The 19,603-nt window shown below is 35.6% G+C and overlaps 1 protein-coding gene across 2 annotated transcripts in view; it reads right to left on the bottom strand.

The window, feature by feature from the left end:
- The window catches only part of Pappa2 (pappalysin 2), a 262,402-nt gene that overhangs the window by 111,414 nt on the left and 131,385 nt on the right, over positions 1-19,603 (bottom strand). For both annotated transcript variants that reach the window (XM_013520972.1, XM_005374904.2), the window contains exons 10-12: positions 14,749-14,840; positions 10,690-10,883; positions 8,470-8,616 (exon numbers count right to left, since the gene is read on the bottom strand). In XM_013520972.1, the coding sequence (XP_013376426.1) occupies positions 8,470-8,616; positions 10,690-10,883; positions 14,749-14,840 (433 nt within the window). The remainder of the gene's footprint in view (positions 1-8,469; positions 8,617-10,689; positions 10,884-14,748; positions 14,841-19,603) is intronic.

The following is a 19,603-nucleotide window of genomic DNA, read 5'->3' as shown; positions in this document are numbered from 1 at the left end:
GTCAATTGGGTCACTATATCTCATAATGATTTTAAATCTTATATATCTGTACTCATTTTTATAATTAATTTTACTACCTAGGGCAGTCTATTACTAAGAGATGAGTGATAAAAATCTTCAGCTATGATTATGAATGTGTTTTTCCATTGGTTCTTTAGATTTTTAATTCATTTATTTTAGAGCTCGATTTTGGATACTTCATTTTATAACACAATTGTCATGTCTTTTTGATAAACTGATGATTTATCATTATAAAATGTCCTCTTTATCTCTGGTTTCTCTATTTGGAAGTCTGCTTACCACAGCACATTAACTTTCTTGTGCTTAGAGTTTACGTAGTATATAATTTTCTACCTTTCTACTTTCAATCTACATCTGTTTATATTTAAAATGCATTTTTTAAACAGTATATAATTTGTTTAATTTTATTTTAGGTAATTTGACAATCTCTGCCTTTTATGTAGAATTGTCAACTTACATTTAATGTAATTACTGATATAGTTGTGTTTGAAGTAACCATCTTGCCATTTATTCTTTTCTTCTCAGGTTTCTTGGGTGCATCTGTTATTTGCTCCTTCGTTCCTCTTTTCCTGCTTTCTTGTGGGTGAAGCAAGTTATTTTATCCCATCTTGCCTTTTGATTTTTTACCTATAGTTATTTGTATCTATGCATATCTTGCTATTGCACTTGAGATTGTAATATGAACCTCTAGCTGGCTGTAGTGTATGTTAAAGTAACATTCTTATCTCATGACTCATGTGAGGACTGAGAGCAGCCTGTCTGCTCTTCCTCCTGCCTTGTCCTTTGTGATAGTGTATGTTATTTCTTCGTAGGATTTATCAATCTCAATGAGCCTGTCATTGAAATGGTTCATGTTTCTTTATCCACTCATGTTTCCTCCCCTTTTTGCCTGCAGATGTTAATTCCTAGCCTACTCCTTAATAAATATCTTGTATACTAAATTCTATCTTTACAATCTACTTCCTGAGGAATACGACCTGCCACAATCAAAAAGAATCAATTTTTCTTATCCTTGAAAACTTTCCTTTAACGTGATTTTTTTTTTTTGCTCAACCCCTACTCCATCTTTTAAAAAGCTTTTCAAGAAAGGATGCTTTGCTGCCATTTCTGGCCTATGCTACCACAACCTTTTAAAGATCTAGCCTGAGCACAGTTCTACTTATTTACCTCTGTTCTGTGTCATAAGAGGAATTAGTACACTCCTAACTGCCAGGGCTAAGATCTGACATTCCATCAAATATTTTGAATATCACAGCAAGCAGGCTTTGCGCTCAATACTGGATATACACTCAGGACCACACCCAGCCTCCTGTCACAGGACCCATATTGTTCAGTGGAGGAAGAGCAGGACAAGCAAGCAGGAACAGTGAGGTACATGGTCACTATGACAGAGCGAGCCCTGAGGAGGACAGAGCTAATTTTATTACCTACAGCTTGGGAGAGAAGTTTAGAAAACCCGAAGCTTTATTAAGGAAACCATCCCTGAGTGAAGTGTCCAAATAGAAATGAGTTTACTGGGAAGGCAAAGAGAAGGAAGCATCAACTGACAAGGAAAAACATGAATTTCATACTTGAATGCTATGGAGATGTGAAAATTCTGGTGTGTTATAGCACTGAAACCAATCTGTTATGACTAAAATGAACAAAGCTATGTGCACACACCTGTGTGTATTGGTGTGTGTGTGTGTGTGTGTGTGTGTAAAGGGTATGGAATATGTCATATATATATGGGAGACTTCAGCCTAAGACAAGGCTTGTCTTTATCTCCCTATGTTTAATCAGTTACCAGGAACTTTTTCATCCATTTGTACTTTACTCTATCTGTAACCCATGGATTATAATGTTCTGTCTTCTACTATATCTGTGTAAATATGTCCTGTCACATATGCTCAAGTGTGAAAATGGTAATTCATTCATCACTGAATTTCCCCACAGTACAAGATGGTGTCAATATGAGGTAGAATTAAAACAGTATTTGCCCAGTTATAGAGGTAGGATAACTTCGCATAGACAGTATTTTCTAGAAGCAAAATAATGAGCAGCAGGTAGCATACTACAACCCATGGGCTAAATCTAATCCACTGGTAGTTTTTGTATGACAGTGAGCTGAGAATTGTTTTGTTTTGCATTTGCGTTTTTGAACAATTGAAAAAATCAGAACAAAAATAACATAAACAATGTTAAAAACACATAAAATTTAAACTTCATTGCTCACAAATATAACTTTATTAGAGCATAACTGTGCCCATCCATTTAGATCTTGTCTACAGCTACCTTGCTAGCTTGCTGTCATACTAATAGCAGTGTGAAGCAGCTATGACACAGACTGTATGGCCCATAAATCTCAAAATATTTTTTATCTGATTCTTTGAAAAAAGTGTTTCCTAACTCCTGGTGTGTGAAGGAAGGACCAGGGGTTTTGGAACAAATCAGATTTGAAGTATCCTATCTGTAGCTATGTCATCTGAGAGGCTGAGCATCTCTGAATTGTAGGATAATCGTTTGTATAATGAGGAAAAATCGTATCTTTCTTAGAGAATCTGTACGTGAATTAATAGTAGAATATTTGATACAGAGTAAATTTCAACAAATGTGTTTCTTCCCCCTGCATGGTGTTAGGGATTCTCATCTTTGAAATTCAAATCAATTAAACACGTATTGCGTTTTCTATGAAAAATTCATAGTCAGTGTTTGGCTATTTGAACCCAAAGAAAGTGAAAAACTGATGGCTAACCAGCTTTAGGTTTTATCTACCTAAGATTTCTAGGAAGTGGTCTGTAATTTATAACTTATGTGGAAGACTCTGGTACTTAAAATACTGTGACTATGTGGTGGCTCCTGTTGAGATTACTAACTAGTCCAGACTGAGTCAGACCACTCCAAATTGGAGACATTTTAGAGAAACCATGAAAATAAACATGAAGACATGATTTTGCATATGTTGACTGTCTCTGTGTGAACCAAACAAGTGTTTATTGAGTATCTACTTCTCAGATTGCTTCACTTAGGTTCAAAGCACTTTCTGGGAGAAAGCATGCCTTCTGCTTGTTTCTCTATCCTTAACACACCTAGTGTTTACAATAAGTACTTGATAAATTCTATGAACTTGATCCATAGATATGTGGTACTTAAAGAATTTCAAAGAATTCTAGTGGAAGATGACCAGAAAACTGTCCTTTCAATCCATGTATGTTTAAACTCATTTTCTTGCTCATGACCTACTCCCCTGTATTTACACAGTGCTTAGTTCTTGGCATAGTATAGGTGCTTCATAAATGCTAATTGAATGTAGCAATAAAATATAAAGGAATAAGCATGAGATTAGAGACAAGAGGCACAGATTTGAACTTTGATGCTATTTTCATCTTGAGTGATACAGAAAGACCACTTTGAATCTTTGCTTCTTCTTTTCCTCATCTGTAGAATAGGAAACATCTATCTTATTAAATTCACAAGGCTCTTGCAGGGATCAGTTTAAAAAGTATATAAGAATGCAATTTGTAAACTGTGGAGGACTTTAAAATGTGCTTATTATTGGAAAATAATTTTTAAAAAGCTATACTTTATGTTACCTGTATGTAACAAATTTTTTGTATATTCTGGATCCATTGTCTGAGGATTAAAAGCAAATAACAAAAACTGAAAAATTGTGTACTAAACTCAGTAAATGTGGGTTACAATGACAAAATTTTTGTTGGGCAAGTAGCATTTTAGAACAGAAAGATTTTGGAAAGATATTGGAAAGACTAATGTTTTCCAGTGCCACTGTCTCTCCCTTGTGCAATGAACTTGCCTCTAATCCATTACATGCAAGTTGTGTTTGTGTATCAAATCAAGATTAAATTATACTAAAAGGAAAAATAAATTGTCAGAAATTCTGCAGTTCTAAGAAAAGTTTTTTTTTTTCAAAAATCCTCACTAGCTTATTTTTTTAATAAATTCCTAAGTTGTTGGTATCATGTGAATTTGTGAAATTTAAACTTTCTCTGTGTTTTTTAACTATTGACATAAATTTTAACCATATCAGTGACATTTTACAGTACAAGCACCTATTCTTTTGGATCACTTGTAAGAACAGGGTACATAGCTGAAACACATGAAGTAGGTAATTGACACGTATTAATAGAATTCCAGCTGGAGATTTCTGCTTCCAGCTATGATGGAGCAGCTTAGAGTAGAGTAAACACTACTGGCACAAATAAGTATAAAATATAAGTTAAGTAAAAAAACAATGTTTGAAAACTTTTGAGAACAACCAAGGTTGTTAAGACTAAGCTCAATGTATAAAGAAGGAAACTACATGGTAGGGAGCCTGACAATCTGTGATATTTTTAGTCTCTGAGATATGGCTCACATTCCAAACTATGCAGAATCAGAATGGAAGAAGCCAAGGAAAAATTGCTTAGAGGTAATATTTGATACTAAGAGTATTTGATACTAAGAGTGTTTGATATACTACTCCTGAGCAAATAGAAATTGCACTTCAGGGACTGTCAAAGTGGAGAGCCCAATTCAAGATTTTAATAAAGACCTCTGAAGTCTAGAATAAAGAGATAACTGGGAGATGTATCAGGGCTTACTAATACAAAGGCACAAGATCTAGTCTTCTTCATTACTTATTGGATTAAGGTGATCTTTTGCAAATCTTGATACATGTAAAAATATGATTTTGAAAGAAGGGTATTATTAACCAGTGTCTCTACAATGTATCCAGTGTCTGATGGTCATTATTCTGCCTGACAGCAGACAGATTTGAATGAATGAAAATTCAGAAAAAAATAGTGAACATAGACAGAGCTCCAGGTACAGACTTTAAAAATGATTAATATGTTTTAAAAATAGAGTATAACATAAAGCATTTCAAAGAAAATAAGACTATATAGGAAAAATTAAATAGATATTCATAGAGATAAAAAGCCAATATTTCTTAGTTAAAAGGGATAATTCACCAGAAAGATACATAAATTCTATAATCATACATTTGAGTTTCTTAATTTACATTGTTCCCATATCCACAAGTAACAATAATGAATCTCTCACAAATATGGTTGAAATTTCAGTTCACCCATTTATTAACTGCGACTACATAAAGTACAAAATTTGCTGCTAGTCTTTTAATTCAAAAATCACCATGTAAATAACAAACATAAATCCTGACCAGAAACAATCACACCACTTCTCTCAGAGTCTGTCTTTGACTGGTCACTGAGCATCTTATTTGGACCACACAGAAACATAAAAGTGTGTACTTGTGTTGTACCTTTGCTCCCCAGTAATAAACCCATATGAAATTTTACAAAAAAGGATAATCAAAGGAAGCATTGATGAATGAGGATGAAAGTGAAGCAATAAAAAGAAAATAATGTTATTCTGGAAGTAAAATTTAATCAATGGTAAATGGAGCTGCAGTGGAAATGCTTCTGCCATTCAAGAAACTCTACACAGGCAGCCAGAGAAACTCAACAGAAGTGAAGTTGTCAGCATAAATGAGGAAAGTAGTTTTGACAAAAAAGGCAAAAATGTCCCAGAGGAAGTGACATAAAGGAAAGTTCATGCTAGGGGAACTCTAAGAGATGTTCAATGACGGAAGTTTGAAGGATAAAATGTGGGGATTTGATCTACACTTAGTAAGGAATATAACAATTTACCAAGGCATACAGAAAGTGTTTGCTTTATAATGAAAGTCCTATGATGACCAAAAAAAAGTCTTTTAACACACATTGTATTTCTCAGGGTCTGATGGAAACAGAACACACACACACACACACACACACACACACACACACACACACACGAGACAGACAATGTAAGGAAATTTCAAGAAGAAGATGGTGGATAAACATGACCTCTGAGATGTATGGAATGCTTTAACATCTAATGATTGCATATTGCATACCTGTTGCACAAGTATGTGTGATATTTACCAATACTGACCATGTTGATCCACAATTCAAGGTTCAACAACTTTCAAGGATTAAAACACAGAGTATACCTTGGACCACAAAAGAATTTAGCTATGCAGCAAACCCAAAAATATTTCCAAGTTAAACACTACATTAATAAACATTAATAAATAATTCAAAGGTCAAAAAAGAAATCACAACAAAAGTTTTAAAATATAGTCGAACTGGATAACAGAAATGTGCTTTGTGAAAACTCGTGGTGTGTAGCCAAAGTCACGCATTCAGGGAAAACTTAAGCTTAAGTTAGAAAGATCAATATATACAGATAGCTAAATAGAGGTAATAAATATGGGAAGGTTAAACTCAGTTATGTGTGTCACCTCATGTAACTAGGAAAAGAAAAGTTAAAAGCAAACATAAAATAAAGGCAATGAGGGTGTGAGTAAAACTCGTGGTAGAGAGCACTTGTTTAGCATGTACGAAGCACTGGGGGGGAAGAAAAAAGAAATAATAATAAGAACACCTGCGTCCTTGGTTACATAAATTAATGAAAAATTAATAAAAATGATAAATGCTTAGCAAATATGAACCAATAAATTAACTACAAATTAATAATAACACTAGAAAAAGAAATCTCTTGGAGATTTTAGGACCATTACAAAGAAAATAACAAAATAGTATTAAAAACTTTGTAAGTTTATTACTTTAGAAATACAGATAAATGATTTGAAAAATTAGACACACCAAAACTAATCAAATAAGAAATATAGCACTTAAATTTTTCTATATTTGTTTTAAAATTTTAATTTATAATTTAAATTTTTTTCCTTGAAGAAACTTCCAGGCCCATATATCTTCACTGGTGATTACCTTAAAAATTAAGAATAACTTTACACAAAATATTTTAGAGAACTGATGAAGAAAACCTTATTTAATGCAGCCTTGATATGAAACCTGACTCTGTAGAATAAGGAAAATTAGGAGCCAGGCTCTAAAGAATGTAGATGAAGGAAAAATTAACAAACTTTTGAAACAAAATCTAGAAGTATTTTAAATTGACTCTATATCACTTCCAAATTGTTTTTTGTTTCCGGGGATCTAAGGTTGAGTTAACATTTAAAAACCTATCATAAAAGCCAAGACATTAACAAAAAGAACAGGAAAATGTGATTATCTCAATAGATATGTAAAGATATGGATAAAATTAATCTCTTCTGCCCCAGAAAACCATAAAATGTTAATAAGAGAAATTGAAGACTTAAATGACTGAAAAATATATTAGATGGCTCTGCTTTAAAAAGAAAGCTAAAGAAAAGAAAAAAACATCTTCCCAAAGGACTTATAGAGTTAATGAAATCCCAATCAAAATTACATTGGTTTTTTCACATGGGAAAATTGATAAACTGATCCCAAAATTTAAGTAAAATTCAAATGACCAAGAATAGCAATACAATCTGGAAGAAAATGAATAAATATTTAGGACTTATATTAGAGGACAGGAAGATATCAAAGTGCATGTGATTGAAAAAGAATTTATACTCCTTATAAATTATAAATATATCATGTAAATTAAGAAGAAAATGACAACCCAATAGAAAATTTGACTATGCCTTTCAAAAAGAAACAAAAAGCAGAACAAGCAAAAAGGATATACATATGACCAATATACATTTAAAACATTCCCAATCTCATTACTCATGCAAGGCAAGCTGACACCACAGAGGGATAACTTTATATAACAGAAGATTTAAAATTAAAATTTAAAATTTCAAGTATTGGTGAAAATGTAAAGTGATTGAAGCACTCTTAAGCCTTGAGTGGGAGTATAAAACAGTGCAATAACAGTGAAAAATTATTTAAGATTATCTACAAAAGCAGGCCTACCAATGATCCATCAGTTCCAAATATACCCAACAATTCATGCATATTCATTAAAATATACAGAAATCTTTACTGTAAAACAATTTGTAATAGCAAAAACCTGGAAATAAAATAAATATCCAATATATCAATATAAATAAGCCCAAGTCAGTATTAGACACTGGAATGCAGTGTTGCAACGAAAATGAACACTACAACCAAGGCATGCAACAGGAATGAATCTCATAAATACAAAGTTTAATGAGATAGAATCAGACAGAGGAGTACATACTGAATAGCTTTTCACATTTAAAAATAGACAAAACCAATCTACATATGTCTATAGTATAATCGCAGACAAGGGACCGAAGGGAGCTGTGACCCTGACACTGGTTCTAATGCCCTATTTCTTAATCTGTATAGGTGTTAGAGAGGACGCTGACTGCAAAATTCATCGTGCTTTGGATTTATGATTTTTACACTTTTCTGTGTGTATGTTACTTTGGTAAAGTGATTATTCACAGAGAAGTACAAAATTCAAAGAGAGGTGAAGATAAATTCAACATATAAACACTCTTGAGATAACAAAAGGAAATGTCCTGGCCAGCCATTCAAATGCACAGTTTTACGCACATGCACACACTCTCCCCTACTCACAACCTTTACAAATGTTTAAGTCACTTACTTTGAGCCAGACTTCATTCTCCTTCTCCAGGCTACCTTCTGACTGCTCACTTCCTTCGTCCTGAGGCCTTTTTCCACTGGTGACGCAGGGAAACCAGCCAGCAAAGGGGTGGTGCTTGGGTAGATCTGGATGGTATGAGGAGCAAATCTGAAATGCAATTGCAACCAAATATTAAGTGTGGAGTGTGACAGATAAGTAAAGACAGCAGATTCTCTAGTGTAAAAGCAAAGGTTTTCGCAGTGTCTAAAGATTATATTACTTGAAGTAAAACTTTTTTCAGTGTAGGAGAATTTCTTAATGTTCTATTAGCCTCAAGATATAACATACCAGTGGTTTTGCTTTGTTTTGGGGGTTTTTGCTATTGTTGTTATTTTGTTTTTGCATTACTGAAGACTGAACACAGGACCTTTGCATTCAGCTACCACACTTTCCCTCTTATTTCTTTCATTTTGAAATACAGTTTCCCTAAGCCACTAAATTGTGAAAGCTGGGTTTGAACTTGAGACCCTCCTACCTCAGTCTCCCAAAGTGCTAAAATTAGAGATGTGGACTACTATACCCAGTAACCTGCCAGTGTAGAAAATCGCACAGCAGAACTCTCAGTCCACTATCGATCAGCCCGGGGATCTTCCCCAAAAACAGTCCTGGCACATTTCAGGCAACTTAGCCGTGGGTTAGCAGAGGACATCTTTCTTGGATGATGGTTACAAGCCCTTGTCAGGCATCATCAACTGATACCAAAAGGGAGGCTACTGAGTCAGGGGGGCAAGGAAGCTGCACTGCAGACAAGTTCCCATTTCACTCAGGGAAGACAGGACAGACTAAAAGCCATTTCAGAGAGCTGTAACTAACTTAGAATCTCCCAGCTTTACTAGCTTTCTGCCACTGGGTGCCAGAACTCTACAGAGAAAGAAGACAGAACTGGTCTGAGAGAGTGTGGAGGGAAGGGCTGGTTGCCTAATAATATCCATTTCCCTTTCCTTTCTTTTAACAATTTCCAACTTTATTCCAGCTTCTCCAGTTCCATAAATGCTCATCTCCTCAAGGTTCTACAAGTAAGACAGACCACGGGGCCTCCATCTGTACAACAATGTATGGCTGGAAGTCTACAGTATTGAACTTCCAGAAAGATTCCATTTTCCCAGCACAAAGGGAAAGACTCAACTAACATACACCAAATTCCCACTGGTTTGCTCCTGTCTTCCTACATGAAATGTTAAGGGCATCAGCAGTGATGTTAGGGGCGGGAAGAAGAAAATTGCAGCCGGGAATGGAAGCTCTACATTGTAGAAGATGCCAGGATCCTTGATGAGATCTTAACTGTAGATACACCTTGGGAGGTTCCTTAATATCTTCAGAGACAGATTCCCAAGGCTGAAATCTAATTATTTAACACTGACCTGAAATGCCTAGAGAGCTTTCACTTCTCTGAAAGGACTGTACTGTACTTATTGTGATAACAAGTGAGAGTCTATTTGGTAAAGGAATGGCAATGCTTCACAAGAGCCAAGAACCCTTACTCTTCAAGTATAATTCATAAACATCAATACTGTAGGATTTTAGAGTCCTCAGAGGATCTCTTAACTATTTAGGTGGGTACTCAAGAAAAATTGTACAATTAAGGATTTTCATTTAATACTAATTCCAGGATTTCTTCAATAACAATTATTCTTTCAGGCAAATTACAGTTTGATCTTTAACATATTTTAAATCTCATTTGAACCTTATAATAAATGATTCAGATAAATGCAAAAGATATTAACTTACTCTTTTACATATGAGTATGGGGCCCAGAAAGGTTAAATAACTTATTTAAAATCATATAATAATAGCAATACTAGTTGAATACAGTAGTGGAGCCCAGGCCTTTTGATTTCTTACTATTTCTTTTTCTTCTTTTAAAACAAATTCGCTCCACCACATAGCCTAAATGTAATTTCTGATATTTGTACTTATGAGTTAAACCTTGAGATGCTTGTGTATACCCTGGAATCAATCACTGCATAATCAAAAGTATCTAGATGCAAACTTGTGAGGTTAAATGGGGTGAGCACATTGCTAATCTAGAAGCCTTTCACTTAATATTGTCTTTTTCTGAGGTCAGCAAGGACAAGATCTCATGTCAAAGTCTGGAGCATACTGCAAGCTCCTGTTACACATCTGAGGGTATCCCTGCACACTTTGGCTCATCCTTGACTTCAGGCATCTGGCTTAACTTACCATGGAATGAGGTTCTCCAGTTACCAGGGAAACAGGACACTTCTTCTTGTCTTCATGAGAGGAGGAAGCCTGGCTAGCCCACTGATCCAAGTATCCCTCGGGTGTATGGAGGCCACAGTCTACGATGCTGGTTTCCTTCTCAAAAGGTTCACAAATCCCATCTCCCCCATACCTGTAGCAAAGGCTTGGCTCCCCTGCCAAGAAGCACATATGATACTGGAAGAGTGTTTTTATATTTCACAGGAGGAAGTAACATGAGAGTCTTTACAGCATTTCTTCTCTAGCCCACTAAGGAGAACCTTGTGCTTGTTAGCCAGTCTAATGCCCACTACAAATGCATATGCCCCACATTCTTACAAAAGAAGGGTGCTTTCTTACTGGAGCAGAGGTAGAGTCTACCTACATAGTAAAGTCAGAGAAGGCATTGAGACTGGGGAGAAAGGAACAGCAGCTGTAGGCTAGGTGTTGACTGAGATACTAAGGGGAAGCTAGAGATAGAAGAGATGTAAGATAAAAGGGGAACTCAAATAAATGGTGTTATATGTTATATACTTGAATCCCTTCCATTATTTTTAAGATATTAAATTATTTGAGAGATTTTCCCACTTCACTGCATTTCTCTCCCTCATTTTTTTCCTCCTGACTTGTACTTCTTTGACTGTGTGACTGCTGTGTATCTGAATCCGTACTGGGTTCAGGTTTATCATGGGCTACCCATGGATTATTCCTCTTAGTTTTGGAAAGCCCATGCATGTGTATTTTTTTGTTTATTCTGTAAGTGAGAAGCCTGAGTCTCTGTGAATTCAAATGACATACAAGGACACATGACTGCAAAGAAGCGGAGCTTGGTTTGAGCCAGCTTGGTTTGAGGCTCAGTAGCCTCCTGTCACTCTGAGACAGAGCAAGCAAAGGAGAAAGGGATATTTGGGAGAAATTGTTGGAGTTGTAAAGCAAGCTTGTACCATTGCGCAAGTTTCATAACGTAATTCCGAAGTGGGTAGTACTGACTCTTTATAGATATGCAAGCTTGTTTTCTTCAAATGTGGGAAACTGAGAAGTAGCTACAAAGCTATCTATGAAGTTCTATTGCATTTTCTACAAAAATATAGGACAATTAATGTTAACAACACATCTCTAATTTCCCATTTCTACTGAAGATATCATGGCATTAAAAATAAGATCAATATTCAAAATAAATCAACCTCTAGGTACATATTCAGGAAAGTCATTAACAGCATTCACTGTTAGTATAACATGTTTCATGCATTTGTTTCTACACAGCTCCCCCACAGGGATGTTCAAGTAAGTTTTCAGCTGCTCATCAACATATCATTATTAATTAGTTTCCATAATAATTTCCTCATATCCTTCAGTAGTAAGTCTATCTCTACACGCCAAGACTAAACCATTCTTCACAGTTCATGTTTCTAAGCCTTCTTGGGGTTTTCAACTCCTGTATTCTATGAAACTTATGCCCTACTCCAGGATCTGCTCCTAAGTTCATCTTACTCCAGCATCTCCCGCAAAGCCAGTACCCCAGCTTCTCCCTAAAGCTAGGATATGTGCTTTCAGAATGACTTTCACATGATGATTTATCTTCTCTCTCTTTGTCTCTCCTTCTGGCCCTGTCTGTCTCTGTCTCATTCCCTCTTTATTATTACTTATAACAGTTTTCTGTATATTTTTTCTATTACCAGTGACTGCTTTACTTGTATATTTTTCTTTTACTATAGGGTTAAAATTGTTGCCACTCTTTAGAAACCCATCTGAAAATTACAGAATACTTTAAAAATATATTTCAAATGATTTCCTCAAATCTTTCTTTATCCTCAGGACTGGAGTTGAACCTATGGGCTTCATACTGAACTACATCCTCAGTCCTTTTTCAGTTTTTATTTTGCAACAGGGTCTCACTAAGTCATTAAGTTGCCTAGGCTCAATTCAAACATGCAGTACTCCTGCCTCTGTCTTACAGAGTGCTGGGTTTGCAGGTAAGTGCCACCATGCCAGGTTTCTAATGAAATACAGTGATATGCTTAGCATAAAATACACTTACTGATCTTTGAAAAGGATGTCTAATGGTAGACCATCCCACTTTAACTTTACCCAGTAAGGAATTTAAATATAGTCTTAAGTATAGTATTTAAGTATAGTTAAAATAATTTAGATATAGTCTTACTGGAGTTACAGGCTAAGGGCATATGAGTCAAACTTTATGGGATCAAATATGAAAGAAATAAAGTCATCTGCTCTTCAGTTAAGTGAGACTTGAGCTGCACTGGGGATGCACATTGTTTGGAGAATGTATGTTTATTTTCAGTATGAGACCACTATGTGGCTACCAAAGAGAGACAACACAAACAGAGGTGGCATTAACAGATACTTGTGCACAGAAGAGGGAGGTAATCGGTTCAGTGGATTGTGCACAGCCAGACCACATCTGAAGTATTGGATTTCTCTCTGGGCATTGACCACACAAAGCATGCCAGGTTGGGGTAAATAGGAAAGGGTCTTGAAACCTAATCACACGAGGGGTTGTTTGTATTGGAAAGGAGAAAAATGAGGAGGCATTTCAAATATCTGAATGGTAGTCAAATAAAACAAGGAAAAATGTATTCTCTGTAGTTTCGCAGGAGGAAAACGCACTTCACTGAACATGTGAGAACTGAGTTCCAGGGCTGGCTCTGCAGAGGCCTTGTTGCATGCCCTTGGAAGAATCATTGAAATGTTTTGAACTTCACTTTATAAACTAGAGGAAAGCAGAAAAATTTTACAACAGATGAGATCACTTTTAAGCAAAACGGTCTTTTTCAAAGCAGATTCTTCAGTGCTAGAATTGTATAAGCAGAAATTACAAGCCCATAACACAGGATCTGGTAGAAGGGAGTTCCATAAGAAAATCCAGCTTGATTCTAAGTCACTGCTAGGAACACATGAAGGGAGTGAGTCTCTATCAGACTCTTGGTAGGTGACAAACACCAAATATATGGTACACTAAATACATGGTACATCATGGGCATTTTTTAAATGGATGAATGATAGGTGCATGGGTGGATGGATGGATGGATGGATGGATGGATGGATGGACACTAAAATTCTATGATTCTATTCTGGCTCTAGAGAGCAGGGGCATTTTGGTGTTTTGCAGAGTACTTGAAACCTTAACAAATTAAAATCTAAATAATTATAAGCATATCCTACTTTGTCTTCAGATTTAGAAGTGTAAAATTGGGGCCAAGCATATAGCTCAGTGGCACAGTGCCTGCCTATCAAGTTCAAGGCCCTGAGTTCGATTCCCCATACCCCCCCAATGCAAAAGAAGTTTTAAATGCACTGCTATTTAAAATAATATTGAAGTATGTTTATGTTCTGCAGAATTATTGCACTATGTACGGATACAAATGGAAAATAACATGCATCCAAGAAATCTGTTGATGGTAATCTTTATCAGAACTGGGAGATAGTACTGAAGACTACCACCCCAACTTCCAAGGGTCTAGATTAAAAAATCACCTAGTTATAATTTATTACCAGTGATTCTCTAGGGCAAAAATATGCCTGTCTCTTATCCTGAATGATTTTATCTACTCAATACAGACATCAGGAAATAGCCTGCATTTCCTTTTGCTTGGAGTGATTCCTTACTTTAACTTTTGTAGAACCCATATGAGTGTGCTACGCATGGGACATTTTGGTGTTACACATGATAACCCAAGGGAAATTCTTGGTATCATTAAGGTAGGAAACACTAACCTAACAGTTCAACCTGCGATTCTAGAACTGTACTTCCTTGGCTCAAATCCTAACTTTACCACTTCTCATTCGATAAGTGAACCCACATTATTTAAGGCTTCTGACCCTCAGTTTAGTTTTCTCATAGTTATGGCAATTATTAAGCTAGAAAATATATGTGAAATATTTAGTGCCTGGAATAAGAAATATGCTAATTTTTATTATTATCACTAAATTATGTTACACAATATTAAGGACTCACAAAACGCACTGAAATATCTCTAAAAATAAGACATGATAATCCTAGGCAGGAACGCCTATACTCACCCACGCAGTTGAAGCCTTCCTCTAGTTTACATGCTCTTGAACATCCGTCTGCATCCAGCAAGTCACCATCATCACACTCTTCTCCCAAGCTCCTAGAATTACACATCCAGATGCAAATAAAATGTTTCCTTCTTTTTAGCTGTCATCATTTTAATTTCTTGAAATTCTTCATTGTGTACTTAAAAGTTAAAGATGGATTAACATAGGAGCTAAGAGAATGCTTCCATTTTAAACATACAGGCATATGCTTGCTTAATCAATTTAAACAATGATTATTGATCAGCATGTCTATGATATTGTGAGAATTCCCCGTAGCTCATGACTAAAAAAATACCTCAAAGATCCCTTTGAGAGTACAGCTAGTGTCTGTGGTAAAGGCTATAAACTTAGAAAAGGTCAGTTTAGCCATGAAATGAATGGAATCTTAGAAACAACTGATTTGTATCCTGCAATTTTCAGAATCTGTTTACTAGTTGTTATAGTTTGTAAAATCAGTGGCACTGCTACACATTAAAAGCCAACTACTGAAATAGAAATCAAGAAAATAATTCCACTTGCAATAATCACAAAAAATACCTAGGAACAAATTTAACCAAAGAGGTGAAAAGCCTCTATAATGCAAATTATAAAACATTAATGAAAGAAATTGAAGGGAACATACACCACTCACAAACACATACACACACAAAGAAAGACACTCCATGTTTATGTGTTGTTAAAATGTCCACGCTACACAAAATGATCTACGGAGCCAATGCAATCTCTATGACAATATCAATATTCCTTATAGAACTAGAAAAAAGCCTTAAACTTTATATAGAACCACATACACACATAAAAACTCAGGAGCTGAAACAATATTGAGCAGAAAGAACAAAGTAGGGGGGATTATATTTCTTGACTTTAAGTTGTACTACAAAGCTCTAGTAATAAAGCAGCATCGTTTGGTACAAAAATAGACACATAGATCAATTGAACAGAATGCAGAGCTTAGAAATAAATCCACACATCTACAACCACTTTTTGACAAAAATGCTAGGAACACATGTTGGAGAAAGGACAGACTTTTTAATAAGTGATGTGGAGAAAATTGGATATACACATTGGAAGAATAAAACTAGAGCCCTATCTTTCATCAGTGTCATAAATCAACTTGAAATGGCCTAAATACTTAAATATAAGACTTAATAGGGGTTTAATGACCTAAATATAAGGTATAAAACTTTAAAACTACTAGAAGAAAACAGAGAAAATCATTCAGGACATTGGAATGGGCAAGGAGTTTTTGGACAAGAAGCAAAAGCACAGGATACACAAACAGAATTAGAACAAGCTAAAACGTTGCTGCATAGCAGAGAAAGAAAAAAGGAAGAAAATATTTGCAAACTATGCATCTGACAAGGAGCTACTTAATACTCCCAACATTCAATAGCAGAGAAATGAAACAGAACAATAAAATTTGGTAACTAATGTCCCTCAAAAGAAGACACAAAAATGGTCAACAAAGACATGAAAAAATGTTCAACATCACGAGTCATCAAGGAAATGCAAATCAAATCCACAATGAGATGATGCTTCTGCCCAGTAAGAATTAATATCAAAAAGACTAAAAGTAGCAAGTTCTGGTGAGGATGTGGAGAAAAAGTTATTGCACATTTGGTGGGCATGCAAATTGAAACAGTGTGGAGATGCCTTAAAAAATTAAAAGTAGAACCACCATAAGATCCAGCAATCCCACTACTGAGTATGCATCCAAAAGAAACTAACTCAGTATTTTAAAGAGAGATCTATACTCTCTTGTTCATTGCTGTGTTATTCACAATTGCCGTGCTGATGAATGATGAGGAAAATGTGGAATACATGCATAATGGGATACTATTTGGCTACAAAGAAGAATGAAATTCAGTCATTTGTGATAATATGGATAGGCCTGGAAATCCATATATTGAATAAAATAGACTGGCCACAGGAAGACAAGTTCCACTTGATCTCACTTACATGTGGAATCTAAAAAAGTAAATCACATAATAAGTTGAAAATAGTATTGTGGTTATCGGAAGTTGAGAAGTGTAGGGGAGGGGTAGCGTGGGGAGAAGTTGTTCAGTGTATGCTAAGTTACAGTTACATAGGAGTAAGAATTTCTAGCACTCTACCGAACACTGGGGTGAGTACAGATAACAGTTATGTGCTGAATATTCAAAAATCCAAAAAAAAGATTTTGTATGTTTTCACCAAAGGGAAATAAAGGTTGGAGGAGATGGATATGTTTAACCTGATTATTTGAACATTACACAATGTGTACATACATCCAAACATCACATGGCACTCCATTAATATGTATATTTTTATATCCTTATGTGTCAGTTAAAATAATTTCACTTAAATTATTTGACCGTTGAAAAAAGAAAAAACAAATAGCTAATTAGAAGAGAGCTTTCCTATTTTTATGTTTTTGCTTTCTATTCATTTTATGATATTTCTGGTTTTTGTTGCATTATTTTTATCTACATGCAGTTATACAAGTTAGAATTTTATGGAGTTGAATTTTCTATTTGTGTACTTCTAGAAGACATAACAGCCCCACTGTGACTAAATCCAGGGTGTATCTAGGACTCAGGTCCCTGTCCAAACTCTCTACTGTCACCTGGTGGCATCTGCCATATATTGCAGGTCAGGAAAGGCCTTGAGAAAAAGAGCATTTTGAAACCTCAGAAGCTAATGTAATTCTAGGTTAAATACGGACTGAGGTGGATAAATTGGTTTACAGTTAAAGGCACATGAAGCATGTTATGAGAACAAAATAGATATTCTTAGGTGGAAACTCCTCTGAAAGAGCAAAGATTTGGCTACTGCAAAGTGGATGGAGGTTATTATTTGATTCCTTGACTTTCACCATGTCCAAAATGGATATGGATTTCAATTTAGTAGGGAAAGACCTTTGGAACACTAAAAGGTTTTCAGATCAAGGGTATCACAAGTGGCTTGATCATTGTTTAAATTATACCTTATGGGGTAGATTAATAACTAAATAATTAGATATGTTTTAACATGAATTAAAAGTATGCTATGAATGCAGTTATATAATAATCATATCTTAGACAGTGCTAGGAATGCAACTCAGGGCCTTGTGCATGTGAGACACGCACTTTAGCACTGAGATACACTTCCAGCCCGTTAATCGTATTCCATACAACAGACTGGAAGTCAAGAAAGGACAAGAAGTAGAAGAAGGAAGGAGAAAAGAGAAAAAACCTAACTGAGGAAATTAAGGAAACTTCACAGTCTGGTTTTTTGTTTTTTTTTTTTTTTTGGTTTTTTTGGTTTTTCTCCGGTACCAGGAACCGAACTCACGACCTTGCGCTTGCCAGGCAGGCGCTTTTGCCGCTGAGCTAAATCCCCAGCCCCTTCACAGTCTGTTTTTTATGCAAAGGCAATGTGATTCAATGCCATGCCTGGGATCTAATCGATGTGTGACATTCAGTAACTCCCCAAAACTTCATATTTTGAAATCATTTGCTTATCAAAGAGGGAGAATTAATTTACATCCTTATTTCTCTACATGGGGTCCAGGACATAGTTTTGGAGGTTGGCAATTTTATACTTTTATTTTGAAGGTAATTTATATAATTAATACAAGAATATTGTGTATCACCTTGTGCAATGCTGTCCAATAAAATGAGATAAATAATTTTATATTTTCTAGCAGACACTAATAAAGTAAAAAGAAACGAGCAAGGTTAGTTTTAATAAAATATTTTATCCAACTTAAAATACTTAAAATATCACTTCAACATATAATGGGTGTAAAATTATTGATAGGCTATTACATTCATTTTTACATCTTAAGCCTTTGGAATCAAATGTGTATTTTTCACTTGCAACATATCTCAATTTAAACACTTGATGTTTGCTTAGATTTCATAAAATGTATACATTAAAGAGTAGATTCTCTCACCCAAATCATGCCAAACTTTTGTTATACTTAAAGGTTTACCAATAACTGAACTGAGTTTCAGCTTTTAAACTAAATTATTTAATATCAAATAAAATTTAATATTCAGCTTCTTAGCTGTAATTGCTACTTTTCAAAGCTTCCAAGCCTACATATGCTGCTGTCTCCTATATTGGACAGCACACACTGAGGTGATCAATTTCTAAAGGAATACTGCTCAAAATTGCAGGGTTCTTCTTCATGCTTGTTTTGATAGTCTCATGGCCAAGTGATACACAGGTGCGTTACACTATTTGTATGACTCCTTTTTGTTTTCCTGTGATAGAGCGCCCCGATCTGAGGCTGAGCTGAAATTCAAAGATTTCTTCCCATTGTGTCAAGCAGTGATTATCTTACACAGAAGAAATGCAGATAGAAGCTTAAAAGTGCATTTGATAAGGAACCTTGTGACTCAGTAGCCAAAAAATGCTGCATCTGGTGAAGCTGCTTCAAGGCATAAGAATGAATGTGAATACCAAATTAGGAGGAGAGCCCTGCATTCCCTTCTGCCCTACTCCACCTAGGCAAATGTAGCACTCTAGGGCCTCATCAGCATCACCAGAGATTGCCCTGAACAGGCGCTACAATTTAGGGCCAGGTATTCCGGTGAAGGAAAGCTATGCTAGCACAGCAGTGGTGACCCAGGTTTCAATCACCTTAATGTATGGGGTGCATATACAAGATGAAGCAGTCAGAACAGAGAAAAACTCAGCAGTGACGATAGACTTGTTCTGCACACATGTGAAGCATCTTCAGGGAGAAATTCCATCTGAGCTGCAGGAAGGAGACAGCAGGTTGAGGCTGAACTAGGTGGAGGGTGGGGCAGAGGGGCTACAAACCAGCAAGGATTGCATATTAAAGTGA

This window comes from Chinchilla lanigera, unplaced genomic scaffold (assembly GCF_000276665.1).
Source record: "Chinchilla lanigera isolate Chin_1 unplaced genomic scaffold, ChiLan1.0 scaffold00005, whole genome shotgun sequence".
NCBI lineage: Eukaryota > Metazoa > Chordata > Mammalia > Rodentia > Chinchillidae > Chinchilla > Chinchilla lanigera.
This window is presented reverse-complemented; position numbering and strand designations above follow the sequence as displayed.